The sequence below is a fragment of the Pleuronectes platessa genome, chromosome 14 (assembly GCF_947347685.1).
Source record: "Pleuronectes platessa chromosome 14, fPlePla1.1, whole genome shotgun sequence".
NCBI classification, from domain to species: Eukaryota; Metazoa; Chordata; class Actinopteri; order Pleuronectiformes; family Pleuronectidae; genus Pleuronectes; species Pleuronectes platessa.
Genome location: NC_070639.1, coordinates 12,863,606 through 12,877,659, shown reverse-complemented (window position 1 = coordinate 12,877,659; position 14,054 = coordinate 12,863,606). Strand labels below are relative to the sequence as shown.

General features: G+C 41.9%; 1 protein-coding gene across 3 annotated transcripts; it reads right to left on the bottom strand.

The window, feature by feature from the left end:
• Positions 1 to 3,956: 3,956 nt before the first annotated feature.
• chn1 (chimerin 1) lies at positions 3,957 to 14,054 on the bottom strand. Of its 3 annotated transcripts, XM_053439386.1 has the most exons (7): positions 13,403 to 14,054; positions 11,813 to 11,897; positions 8,695 to 8,868; positions 7,329 to 7,406; positions 6,496 to 6,633; positions 5,580 to 5,685; positions 3,957 to 5,002 (listed from the first exon to the last, which is right to left on the bottom strand). In XM_053439386.1, the coding sequence occupies exons 1-7, from the start codon at positions 13,652 to 13,654 to the stop codon at positions 4,831 to 4,833; spliced, it is 1,005 nt and encodes a 334-aa protein (XP_053295361.1). In that variant the 5' UTR covers positions 13,655 to 14,054; the 3' UTR covers positions 3,957 to 4,830. The 3 variants fall into 3 exon arrangements, with proteins under 3 accessions (XP_053295361.1, XP_053295362.1, XP_053295363.1); XM_053439387.1 differs by lacking the exon at positions 6,496 to 6,633; XM_053439388.1 differs by lacking the exons at positions 6,496 to 6,633; positions 8,695 to 8,868.

The following is a 14,054-nucleotide window of genomic DNA, read 5'->3' as shown; positions in this document are numbered from 1 at the left end:
CCTTGCCACTGAATCCAAAAGCACGATCCGACTTCAACACGCTGTCCGTTGATCACCTGAGAATTAAAAAGCTTCGGCCAACCCAAAACATTCCTTCAGCACCGGCAACTGACTTAATGCAAAACCTCCAGACCCTCCACTGGCAGCCTCGGTGTTACTGTGTGGCAGCGGATGTGAGTGACTGGCTGCCAATGCTTGTCATTTGAGAGGGTCCCATACTTTGTCCTCTGTTATGAGATCAACATGCCAAAGTAATCCAATACTGAAATATCCCATCGCGAACTTGACCACACACAACAAGGAGGTGCAGAGACGCAACACATGCTCAATGCCGTCAGCTCCTCTTGTGTTAGGAATTAAAGATTTAAAGACGAATGCTTCAGATTTGAACATCCAAATGTAATTTTTAGACCCTTTAAAAAGTGTCTCCAATTATATAACATATTTAAAGCTGCGGTCCTAGAATGTTACATCACCTCCATTCAAAATAAATGTTCAATGAGGATTTATATTGTCTATTACTCAGAATTGAGATTTTTTAAATTTCCTACAAACCTTAAGAATTAATGGAGTAAAATCTTAACTATATGTTGGCCTGTTCAGAAAAGATTTAAAGCAATAAACACAGTAATTATTAGTTGTTTGGAAGCTCTACTGGGGAAAAAACATTTCTCTGTCCATAAAACACAAATCCCTAAACACAAACATTTTATTTAAGTCAAGTAGGATGAGATAAATTTAACAAACCTCGATTCCTAGAATTTAAATGAAGATGAACGGCAATTGGATGAGAGCGAGAAGAAGGAAAATGTGTTTATTTTATGTTGTTTGTTGAATATATACTATTATTTTTTTCTTATTTGATAAAATAAAATAAACTTGGAATTTTCATTTCATGTTTAAGAATGATACAATTTGAATTTAAATCCTCTATTCAGCGTAAATAAGCACGTATGAAACATTTTATAAATGTTTAAAACACTATTGTATAATTGTGAGCAGCTATAAGGACATTTAAAATTATGTATGTCACTATCTTGTTTATACAACTTCACGTGTTTACAGGCTGCTTCAATTATTTTTCATTATATTAGGCTTGTTAAATGTTTATAAAAGGACAAACTAAAGTGTTACCAGAAAATATACATGCAGTTATATCTTAAGATGAATATCTTGAACTGACTTTCACAGTGCCTCTCACATCCAATTGCCGACCTGAGAATGAATAATAAAATGATGTTAGATAACATCAGATACTCAAACAGCCTTTTGTATCCACAGGGCCAGGTGTTACACCCATGCCCCCCCCTTGGCTCTTCTCTACCCCACCCCGTCAGGCCCGTGATGGGTCAGGCAACTCAATTTCCTCACAACCCCAATCCGCTCAATCAGCCAGTCACTCAACCACAGGCCTCATTCATCTCACTTAGAGAAAAATGACCATTTTGGCAACATCTGAATTAAGAGAGATTTGTCTCAAACCTCCCACCTCTCGCTCCCTCCCCAGTCACCTGAGTTCACACCATGTAAGCACCTCTAGCAGTCTCTTCCTCAAAGCTGTGTGTTTTTATATCTGCTCTGCAAGTGATTAAATGCTCATCGAATGTGGAGGAAAGTGTTGATGTGATATCTGCAGGCGCTAGATTAAAACACACTTTGCCTTTATAAAGATTAAGAGGATTAGAGTTTTCAAATAAAAGGTTATGATGTGTGTTGAGTTATGAGGTCCCACTATAAATACAGAAATGTTGAGTACACTGCGTATTATTCCTTGAATTTTAAAATCATATATTTTCATCACTTTGAACTATATATGAAGAGTGAGTGTTGCTGCATTTAATGTAATGTAAATATGTCACTGTTTACAGTAAATGTTTTTCTTGTACGAACGTAAGTTTTATGTGAAATAAAATAACTGGGATTATGTAAAGCTTTTGTTTGCAAGCAAGCACAATAAACGTTTCCATTTCTACCACTTCACACGGCTGAGTTGAATATTTTCTTTATACTTCAACAACACGAAATGTATTCAGCTCAGCTGTTTGCAGAGAGGAAAGCATCAGCAGCCAGTCAAGAGAGAAAGGTCACTTATCCCATGGATCACAGCCTTTCAGATCTACTCTCATTACTGTGAATAAGGCCCATCCACCACATCATACATTTTGTGACCATTAATTCACCGCGGTGTTATCACAGATAGGAAGCTCGACAGCTTCATGGCGCGGTTTACCCCCTTTTCACTCAATACCTGATGTAGATGAATGCATGATATATTTAAAATGGCCGATAATGGAGGGGGAGGCTAAACGGTTGGATGAAAATCCAATTTTGCCACACAATCACCAGAGACAAGTCTGAATTCAGCTAACATTAACTCACTGTGATGTGGTCACACAACCCAAGTGATTAAATGTCAAGAAGTGATTGCGACTCAGATGCTTTGTGGGGGAATTGAAGCACAAAACCTAAACACTGGGGGTTTCTCAACGTGAAGCTGCAGACAACACGGTGTAGAACAAAACAAAATATATATCTGTCCATAATAATTCAATATAAAGACTCATATGTCCAAATTCAGTGCTGAGAAAAAAAATGGGATTTAATACAAAATGTTGTATATGATAAACATACAATCCAAACTAATCAAATCGAGCTTGAACAGCGTGCAGCAGGGATCATGTGACACACCACTGATGGCTGTGCGTGGCTGCTCTATGGAAATTGCCTGGAAAGACATAACCTTCAGGTAATTAAACCTAAAATGCATAAATTTGATGTGACATTGTTTGCACATACATCCAGTAATTAACAGTCTTCCCAGTGCTACAGCGCTGCTGCCTCAGGTATTGTGGGTTTGTTTTTAATCACACACTGAATCAGTGTGACTGATGTGTTGTCGGGGGGGCTTGTGTACAGTCACATGACGTGTGGCTTTTGGGCACAACCTGTCATTTTGAGTATGCAGAACTGAAGGACTATCACTCTTATGTGCCACGGTCATTTTGTGGCCATAGAGAAATATGTGGCTAATGTCAATTTTCTAAAGCTACAATAATTATTATATACAGTTATATATTTCATTTTTATCTAAAGCATAAGGCTTAGACTGAGTATGTTTGTTTGTCAACAATTCCCACAGAAGGACCAAAACCAACAACATCTCTTTTTCCTTTGGAGCTTCCCTACACAGCTGATATTACAAAATCCCAAGTTTTCCTTTTTTTGTTGTTTTTGAACCAGCGGGTCACCAACTGAGTAAATACTGTATGTAGGCCTATTTACATACTCATAGGTTCAACCACCATTGTTATACTGCATAACAAAAATAACCTCTAGCTCTGACTGCATAGACAATATTTGTTGTGAGGTAAATTTAGTATTGGTTTTGGTCTTTTCACACGATTTCTCGTTGAAATAAACTGACTTCATAGGCAGCATTACACCTGCATCACTGCATCTCCATATCTGGACAAAGTCTATTTGTACAGGACTGTTGTTGATATATGAAATTCAAAAACTAAATTAGATAACAACAATTCCTATTTTCTATATGAACAATAGAATAAATGATCATTTAAAAATTGGAGGTGGTTGCCAGGTTGATGGAACACAGACACATATGACTGGTGACAACATGGGGATTATTTTCCCTTCAGGAGTTGGTGGAGACCAAAATCAGAAAAAAATTTGTACTGGACTCCCAATTTCCAAGACGCCAGAAACATGAATTTAAACATGCAGCTTGTCTCTGCTGCGGCCAAGTGGCCATCGAAAATAATGAATGTAGGTTTTCAATTCAGACGACTCAGTAAACATTGGATTTTGTCAGAGTAAGGTTTAATAAATTAAAGTGATCATGCACAAGTTGTTTATAAAAAACATTACATTAAAAAAATTAAATTCACAAATAATGCTGTTTATAACAGTAATGTTACAATCAGGCAAATGTACCAGTGTGTACTCAGTAACAGGAAAGGCTCATTCAACTAAGCACTGCAGGTTACATAGAAACAGGAGATAAAAAAATACAGCATCATAGAAATTACCCCAGAACATTTTTTTTTTTTACATCCAGCAATGCAACGTTTCACAGAAATAACTGCGCAGGGGCAAACGGGAATGTGAACTAAAACTTCTACAAAATCAGACATAAGCTAAATCACAAGCGCTACTCGATGTTTAACACATGCTGGGTCACCACTACAATGCAACAAAGACCTCGCACCATGCATGCTGGTCTGTCAGCTTCTGAAAAATCCCCCGACAAAAATGGGGAGACAAAGAGTACGTACAAGTGTCAGGTTCATCATCCACGCCCAGCACAGGGGAGGACAGATGTTGGGTCAGCACTAGACCATACACAGGGCATTAAAAAAATGTATCAATAGATGTAAAACCATAGACTGTATTTAAAGATGGATGATGCGTCTCCACTTCTCCAACCATTATCGAGAAGTGAAGCCAAAATAACCAGGACACAAATGTGCCATCTTGTGCATTTTGAGCCAGTCTTCAGAAAAGTAATCGTGAGACAGTCTCAGCTGTTGTTTTAGCTTCAAATAACAAATTAAAATCAAAAATAGAGAGAGAGAAAATCTATTTCAGATATTTTTAGTTAGTCCATGTCCCATCCACTAACATGGATGAGGCGGGATATATGTCCAACACTGCAGCCAGCCATCTGGTGGCGATCAAGGTGCTTTGGCTTCACTTTTGGGGAGCCATCTTGTCGTCCATCTTATGTACAGTCTAGGTGTAATACAAACAGTAATCAAGTCTTTACACCAAAGAGTGATTAGAGGGCTGTCGTATAAAAGTCCTGATCTGGGTTCAGAAGAGCACGTCTTCGTTCTTGATGAGCGTCTCCACCACCTGTCTCTGGTAGCGGATGTCGTTGAGCGCTGTGATGGCGTCCAGGTCCGCTGCGCACATGAGGGTGGGCGCGAAAACAATGGCGAGGTTCTCTTTGTTCATCAGGTTGAATTTCTCGTTCTGCGTCACCCTGCAAATATGAATGAGAGTTAGAAACTTACACCAATTCTGGAAAGGAAATTCTAAGGACAGTATGAATCTTAATTGTCGAGGTCATTTTGTAAACTTATTGAAGGATGTTGTGTTTATGTTTGTTTGTTTGATTTAATACCAAATTCCATGAGATATATTTTTTTGGGGGTGGGGGGGCATAATCCAAAGAAGACAACATTGCATTTTCGGGCAGATTTGGATTGTGGGGGTGGATCCAGGAATTTGCAGTATTTAACATGGTTAGGGTTAGTGCTTTTTTTATGCTTTCTCCAATTTCCCAGGGAATAATGCATGAATACATGAAACATAAGGTATTTAAAGGGGACTGGTATCTATGTGTGTGCATTTTGTTGCGATTGGATTGGTCTATTGGGCCTTGGCAGAAGGTGCTCTTCTGAGACCCCTTCTAAAATTACCGTGGATCTACTTTCTGTTTAGATGGAGGATATAACCAAGGTGCTCTAGAATAGTGACAAATTAAAAAAAAACTTTAAACCAACCACATTTTCTTAAACCCCTCCCTCCTATAATTTTCACCCAGTCCCTAAGCTCACCTTTTTAAATGTGCCATGAGGTACTTGAGAGTTTCGCTGTGTGATGGCGGCAGCAGAGCCAGAGCCTCGCGGAAAGCCTCCAGCTTCTTTTCTGGGTCTGTGAGCTCTGGGAAACCGAAAGGAGCAAGCTGTTAGAGAGAGAGAGGCAGGAATACACTCTCCGACCTCAGAGGACGCAATCAGAAATCAATGCAGTTATCTCCTGTGGGTGTAATAAAAGCCATTAGTCACTGAGTGGAAGTCTGAAGAAGCCAAGCTGCTTGATAGAGTTTATGCAAATTAGCCCTCTGCTCTCGAGTCTCTGGTTGTAACCACTTTAGCCGTTTTCAGACATGAACCCCGGATATATTATTATTGCATTTCGCAATTTCAGGATATTGTTCTGGTCGGACGTGAAGGAGGCAGGAGGCAGGATGTGACTTATATATGCTTGTGTGAAAATAATGTATTTTTGTTTACATCACATCGATGTTGGAATCGTCCCTCATCGCCAAATGCTCTCAAATCTCACTTTCTTTCCAAGTTCTCATCTTCATCAGTGTCTTCTGCACGTATGGTACCTCTGTTTGGTGTCTGTCGCATGTTAGGAACCTCGTCAAAGTGCCCATTCACTAGCGGTGAATCCTCCTGACAATATCCTGCTTTATTCTCACATGGGCTCACTCAGACATTTTACTTGGGGGCTGACAGGTAAAGTCACGAGAAACCTGGAGTATCTGACTCTGATGTTATTGTTCTCACATACAGACCCTCCAGATAATTTCAGGAGAATATCCAGAATTCAGCTTTTTGTCACCACATCAAGTAAAGGGCATAAAGTTGAATAGCGACTGCCTGCCATCTTTAGCGGTATCAAAGACTAACACACTGAACAGAAAAGGTGCGTTTCTGGCTAATTTGTGAGGGTGGGACTCACTGGCAGCCTCGATGAACCTGGGGTAGGCGTCGTACGAGATGACGGGAACGGGCAAATCCCTCAGGTACAGTTTGAGTGCACCCGTGATGATATTGATGTCTTCATAGGCGTTCACTGAGATGTCTGTCTTCTCGCCATCTGTGAGGATGTGAGAGGGAGTAAGGAAGATAAGGAGAAACAAATTGTCACACTTAAAGTGGCTCACATCAGCACTTGCACATCACAGTGTGAATTGAGGAATGTGGAAAATATATCTCCTCTCACTCTGTATTTTGTATTTTTTGCAGAGTAGCTGCTATCATCCGCCTGGCCTGTTTTATTCTGACTTTCCCTTGGTTATGCATGCTTTCCGGAGCAGGCCATGGCCTACTTGTGCTGGCAGACTGAACATCACAGTGCTGTGAGCTGGAATGACATTCTGTCATGGATGATATCCCACATGCGGATCTGGCTAAGAGTTTATCCCACCGCTGCAGGATTTTCTTACAGTTAAAATTCATACTGCATTTGGCCGAGACAGGCTGGTTCTCAGACTACTACTGAATCCCAAGCCACCGGAGGAGTCTTTTTTTTACAGCTGCGTTTGAGGGAGTGAGAGTACGTCCAGGGTTTGTATCTCCTCAAGTCACCTCTTCCTGCCACTGAAACCCCGCGTGAGAGCGTCATGTCAGGATTGGATCTGCTCTCCCAGATGGACACTAATCCCTCACTAATGTGTCACTTTCTCATTAATCTGAAATGTTCCGTGTCCGTTAACATATCCACGCACGCGATGTCAATCGTGGGGTTGTTGCTGTGAGCTGACAGAAATCTATAACTCAAGGGAGACGTACCTTTGTCGAATGCCATCTTGACCTCCTCCACTGAATCGCTAAATCCAGATATCCTGTAGAGGCCTTCAGACTTCAGCCCTTGAGGAACAAACAAGAAATAAACAACCTTCAGACATCGTCAGGGCTGTCAACGGGTAATGTAGAAAAATTCACCTGCACACATCGCCCTGGGTCATTTAGGGAAATGCCATTAAACGCTCTTGAATATGCATAAGAAATTAAGGATAAAATGTCCACAATGTCACACAAAGGAACATCATGGGCAGATGCAAATCGTTTTCTGCATCACTGGGCAAAATAATAAAGACATAAATCAAACTTAGCCCCAGATGTACATATATTAGAGGGGAGACAATGAGGGAGCGATGAGTTTCCTACATTGCTGAATGATTTAAATGAAAGACAATCAACAAAGGCAGCAGGAAACGGACTAATGTATTCCTCATTACAGGTCCACAATTACCAGCAAACTCATCAGTCCTCCCAGCCAACCCCCCCGACGACCCCCACCCAAAAACATTTAGCGAGTTATAATAAAATAAGGCTTTCAACACTTCAACCTGCCCAGTTAATATTTTTGTATCTTTTACAGTAACTCAAACTAAACCAGTTTTATAACAAGCATAGTAAATACATTGATAACGATTTTTTTTAACTCATTTTCATATATATTTTGAAGGGTTTGGAAAAAATATATGTTGAAGTGAATAACTACAAAACTATCTAATTTTCTAAAAATACTCAATTTTATAATAACTCTATAAGTTTGAAATCGAGATGTTCAGATAGGACTGGTTAAGTTCAGACACCAAGAGTGAGATAAACATTTTAAACTTGAACATTTAGAAAACTATGTATAAACAGTCCGGCCTATGTTTGTCTGAGGTCATAGGGTTCCGTTCTGTCAGTCACATGATCTCCAAAGAAGGAGTTTAGTAGAGACACAATATCAATTTGTGAAAAATAGCCAAATTTATGAAAAATAGCTAAATTTGTGAAAAATTGCTAAATTTGGAAAAATAGCACAATTTATTTAAATGCTTTAGATTCATTGACATTTTACTCTCAACAGAAAGTATTAAAGTGATTCATTTTCACCATCACTGTGAGTATTCAGTTGCCTATAAGATTATTACTGTTCTTTGCTTGCATAATTCCTCCTCATCAGTTTGCAGCATTTCAACTGAAACCCTCAGTGAAAATCCATTTATCACATAACAGTAAATCAGACTGTAGTTTTAAAGCTGTTAGTGCTTGAAATGTATTATACGAACTATATAACAATTTTTATCACAGTTTCAAACTGTATTTGAAACAAACAACACACACACACACACACACACACACACAAGTGTCCTGAACAAACCTCTGGACTCGATCTCTCGTATGCACATGTCCACCACCATGGGCCGTGCTGTGTTGTAAGCTGTGACCAGGGTGGTGAGGTCACAGCTGTAGACTTTACGGATGTGTCTCAGGTCGGGCTTGCAGTCATCAGGGACCAGAGAGGAGCATTGTTTGTGGACGTTCAAACCACAATCTACACAGAGAGACAGATGCAGCAGATTGAGTTCATGACTTGACTGCTGAGGAAAATTTGTCAACCAGAAAAACAGAGTCAACAGAATGATTCTGTAGAGTTCAGTCATTAAATCGCCGAGCTGCAGACCATTATGTAAATTTTAATTCAATATCAGGTTCATTTGGACTTGGTTGGGTGCTTTCGTGTGTGTGTTTTGGCTTGAAGAACAGAGCTAATTCCCCTGATCAATACTTGGCACCTGAATATCACGAGACCACTGGAGAGAGCTTTCTCTCCACCATGCGTGTGACCTTGGAGTCACCTTGAGCACTGGATAGATCCAAAGTCACCTCGAGACGGCTATTTACTAATCACAGATATCAACAATAGTCCGAAAGGACCACAATTAACCAGATGACAAGAGAGTAATCTTGTTATTTCTTTTCCTACTTTGAATAGCATGCAAAATAATTTAACGATTACCAGATGATCAAGTGAGGACATTTGTATTTGTTATTAACAGCTATTAGAAATGATATAAAAATAAATAGGTAGTGTTTTAGTCGTGATGTCATGTGTAAGTGTCCCACACTGCGTTTTGTCTTTAGTCCCAGTGGACGGGGCCCGAGGCTCCGCTGTACCAGGGCAGGATTCACCTTGTGGGGAACAGAGAAGCCATGTGGAGAGCAGATGCACGGGGAGGGTTGCAGCTCTGCTTTGTAACGGAGATGCATGCAGGGAATTAGAGGAACAGTGGAAACGCTGTGGCCTGGAGGAGGGACAGCGAGCACCGCTGCGCACGCTCTATTCTTCTGCAGATCCAAGCTCACACACAATGCCAGTGGAAGCAGCAGTAGAGGCGCTGCGGGCTACACTAGACCTAGTTTCCCAGACTAAAATGGGGCAGCTCTTCAAGCTCTTAGATCTTTTGAGCTCTCTCCAAATTCTGAACCATTTTTTGTTGTTGTTGTTGAACAAATGCCATGTGCGGTTTGGTTCCAAAGCCGTTAACATAAACACATTTTGAGCCCTTATAAGAAGTGATACTTTTCAACGTTGAATAAAAATCGCCAAGAATCCATTGCCTCTGCGGGACCTCAGACAATATCTAGATTAATATGGGTCCCTGGAGAAATTCAGGCGGCCTGCATATATATTCACTGATGCAGAAATCTAATTACCTTAAGAGATGATTCTCTTAAGGATATGAGACAGCCAGTATAATAGAGGAGATCCTATCATCACGCCGAAGTCGGCTGAGCTCCTGGCGTCCATGTGAGCTCACCGAGGGCCCTGAGGGTCCCAGGTGGGGCGGGTGAGGGTGAGACAGGGGCCCAAGGGACACCAGGAGCCAGGAGACAGGGGACAGGAGACAGGGGGATGCTGCTTCACTGCACCATCAGCTGTGTCTGTGTTGCTATGGGTTTATGGGCGGCACCTCTGTTTCGTGGAGGTGATGAGAGGAGGTTTAATGGTGGCTGGCTGCTAATCAACACATCACCGCTGTGTCTGAGTTACCAGTTGAAACCGGTCTCTCTCTGACAGGACCTGAAGACAAAGCACCACTTGTATTTTGGTTGGATGTTTTGTCTTTGGTTCCTTTTTCCTCCAAAATATTGAAGTTAAATAGGGGTTGAGCTGCGTGACCCAGCTCTTTGGTTGAAGCCGCTGTGTTCTAATGTGTGTGGAAACGAAGCTCTTTCCCCACGCTCCGAGCTCTGCTCCTCATTAAAGAGACATGCCAGCTTTGTTTTCCTTCATGGGCATGATGGGCCGAGGCTGGGGGGGCGGACTCTGATGAGGAAATGTGGCACAACAAGCTCAAGCAGAGGCTGGCTCTCTGGCACTCGGCCAAAAAAACAGTTCTCACATTCAAAAAGAAGAAAGGGGGCGGCGGAAAAGGACTTTTTTTGGTATGCAAATTTGATCATCATGTGAGTCCTCGTTGGCCTAGATTCTGGGAGCTGTGGTCGAGTCTGAAGGAATGGTGGTCGACCAGTGGAAGAAGCTGGGCTCCAAACATACGGAGGGCCCTTTATTTTCATTGTTGTCAGCTTTCAAAACCCAAACGTTAATAATTGATATCAGCGCTCCCTCAGATATGTGTGACACACTTTGTTTCATCAATAAAACATCAAACACACATCAGACTGCATCAGCACTCTATTCAGGGAAGGGACAGGAATTCTAAAGACGGATACGACCGAATGAAAATCTCTGGTTGACACGAAAAGAGACTTTTATAACAGGACCATTTCATTTCAGTCCCAGGACTGGATAGGAGTATACTTAATCCATCACCAAATGTCAATAAATGTTTATAAAGGCTAAAAAAAAATTGTATTGTAGTTGTATATTGTATTTATTTTTGCAATAAGGGGCTCATTGTTTGTCGAGCTCGTTTGCCATTCGTTCCTCATATTAAAGAGACTGGACCTTAAAAACAAATTGTCTTCATATGCAAAGGGATTCAAATTAGCCTTATGTTGTGTGTGTGTGTGTGTGTGTGTATGTATTCCGGTTCATACTGCAGCAGATGTTTATCTGTAAAATGTATACAGCTTGTTATTGTCTGACGGATGCTAGGACTCGTTGCGAAAAAGAATAATGAACAATCCTATATAATCAGTCACCATCACTCAAAACCCATTCTTGTGCGTGTTAGATCTACACCATTCACAAACCCCATGAAGAAAAAAAGTGGGTCAAAAATAACACTCAGCCTGAACGTATCGGTTGCATCACAGCTACGGAGCCACCACGTCCCTCAGTCTATTATAAAACCCATAATCCACAAGCCACTGTTGGGATTTCGGATTAAAACGGAATAATCCAGCACCAGATGCACTAAAAACCAAGTAACCTATATTCAGTATAATGCTCACTTTGTACATGAGGGAATGTTTTGACATGATCGAGCAGTTTACATAAGACATGTGTTAACGTATAGAACATCACGTACCGGCACATTTGACCCCCTGGGCCATCAGTCCCCACATGAAGCTGGCACAGTGCTCGCACCAGTGAGGCCCTCGGAAGGTGTGGACCTGCGAAAGAGAGGAGGAAGGTGACAGACGTTAGTGATGAAGAGCAGCGTCAAAGCAGCGGGTAGTTTACTCGACAGACACCTCATCTTCCTCTTCCTCACAACAGGCCCCAAGACCTGAAGGTGCTGCCATCTTAAATGAGGAGGAGGAAGAGGATTGTTGTTCACACTGAACCTCAAACTGACAACACTGAGGCGGGTGACACCGAGCACGGGGAGGCCAGGCCATTATGGCACAGTAGGGTTTTGACACTTGGTGGAAGTTGTCAGGGACATTTTGCTATGGAGACAATAAGAGGAGCTGGGATGCTCATGTGGAAGAGGGAGCCACCGCTCTCCACCAGGTAACAACAGCTCAGCCAATCAGGGAGGCCTGTGGGAGCGAGAGCAAGCCACAGCTCCCCCGGTTCTTCTGCACGAAATCAATAACAGATACAGGCAGAGGAGACGTTTAGTATAAGAACTGCTTTTGCTGTCGTCCACAACCCTGTACATGTGACCACTGTGTCAGGAAGAGTAATGATCAGTAATGAAAAGCAGTGATTTTCATCTTTACAGAATATAAACATGTAAATCACATCTTTCATAGCTGGTCAATTTGTTATTTTTTTTTATTTTATTATTCTTTATTCTGCTTTTGACCCATCGTGTCATGCATTTTTATGGGTAATAAAAATGTCTAAGTGTAGCTGGTTAGTGGATTCACTTAGAGTAATTAATACAAGAGGTTGGGATGTAAAATGTAGGAGTCAAACTGAAGTGTCGCTTTAGAGTGTGGAATAAAAGCCATTACAACATAATCCAATTTAATAATTCAAACAGGAGACACAACACACTACATATTTATGTCTCAAGCTTTAACATATAGAGGACGGTAAAGCTCAGTATGTTTATCAATGTGTTTGACATGGAGCTCACTTTTAAAAGTTTTGAAGTTAAACGATTTCCCATTCTATGTTATTAAAGTCTTATTCTATATTTATTATAAACTCACACACATGTAACGCTCTCCTTGCTTCTAGGAGCTTTCAAATACAGGAACTGCTGAAAAGAGCAACATTCAGCACAGTGAGGGAACAAAGCAGCAGAGAGAAACCAGTGAGCATCAGCAGTTTGAGAGCCTTGAAGGTAATATTTCACCCCCTGCTCTCCATCCCATTAACCAGCCAAACCAGGAGAGTCAGCATGAGCCAAACGGGGGAAACACTCCTCCACTGTCTCCCCTCTCGCTCGGCCTAATCTGTCCATCTGCTGCTCAAAACTAACAGCAGTGGTCCACGGCCCGCCCGACAGATTTCCTTTTGATGGAGGCTCACTGGACAGACCCAAACATCTCTGTTTTTCAATCCCTCTTCCGCTCAGTAACACTCTCCCCCCCGTCTGGTTCCATCTACCTCAAGGGAAGCTTGAGCGGCAGCCCTCAGGCCCCACATGATGAAATTAAATGACATATTTCTTGGAGATGCAACAGCTGACAAGAGTTCTTTGAGCGGATTCGGCCCTCACCTTGAAGTTGTGGACTTTCTCAGATTTGGGCGTCCGGTCGCTCTCCCTCAGTGTCGCTCTGCGCACCAGTGAGGTGAGCTGTGAATAGGCGAAGAGTTTAAGTGGCTGCCAGAAAGCGGCTGGAGGTTTCTGTGGCCCCATCCTCATCCCCAGAGCGGCAGCCAGAATATCCTCCTGATTGGCCTCTCGCTTGGCCTTTTGCACCAGGGACTTCTCTTCCTTGTGAACCTCGTAGGACTCTCTAGATGGCATTCTGCTCCTGCTGCTGCTGTTGTTGTCCCCCAACCAGATGATGGAGCAAGCCCAGTAGAACAGTAGGACAGATGAAGCTCCTTGATGCTCAAAGCCAGTCTGTATCAAACGATATTACTTGCATTGTCCCAGTTAAACAGAGACATCGCAGAGAGCAATTCAAATGACCAAAAAAAGAGTCTGGAGTCCAAAAAATAAAAAAGTAAAGCAGTGGTCCTTATAAATCCTCTCACAGCAGTGACAGTGGATCAAGTGGAGCCCTGTGCAGTAGGAGTGCCAGGTTTTATACAAAAGAGGTGCAGCCCTGGGTGCTCATGTGCTTCTCTGGGAATGTGTGTATGCAGATGAGCCGAGTGGCCGCGCTAATCCTCTCCTCCCTGTGCAGAGCTGATATTCTCCC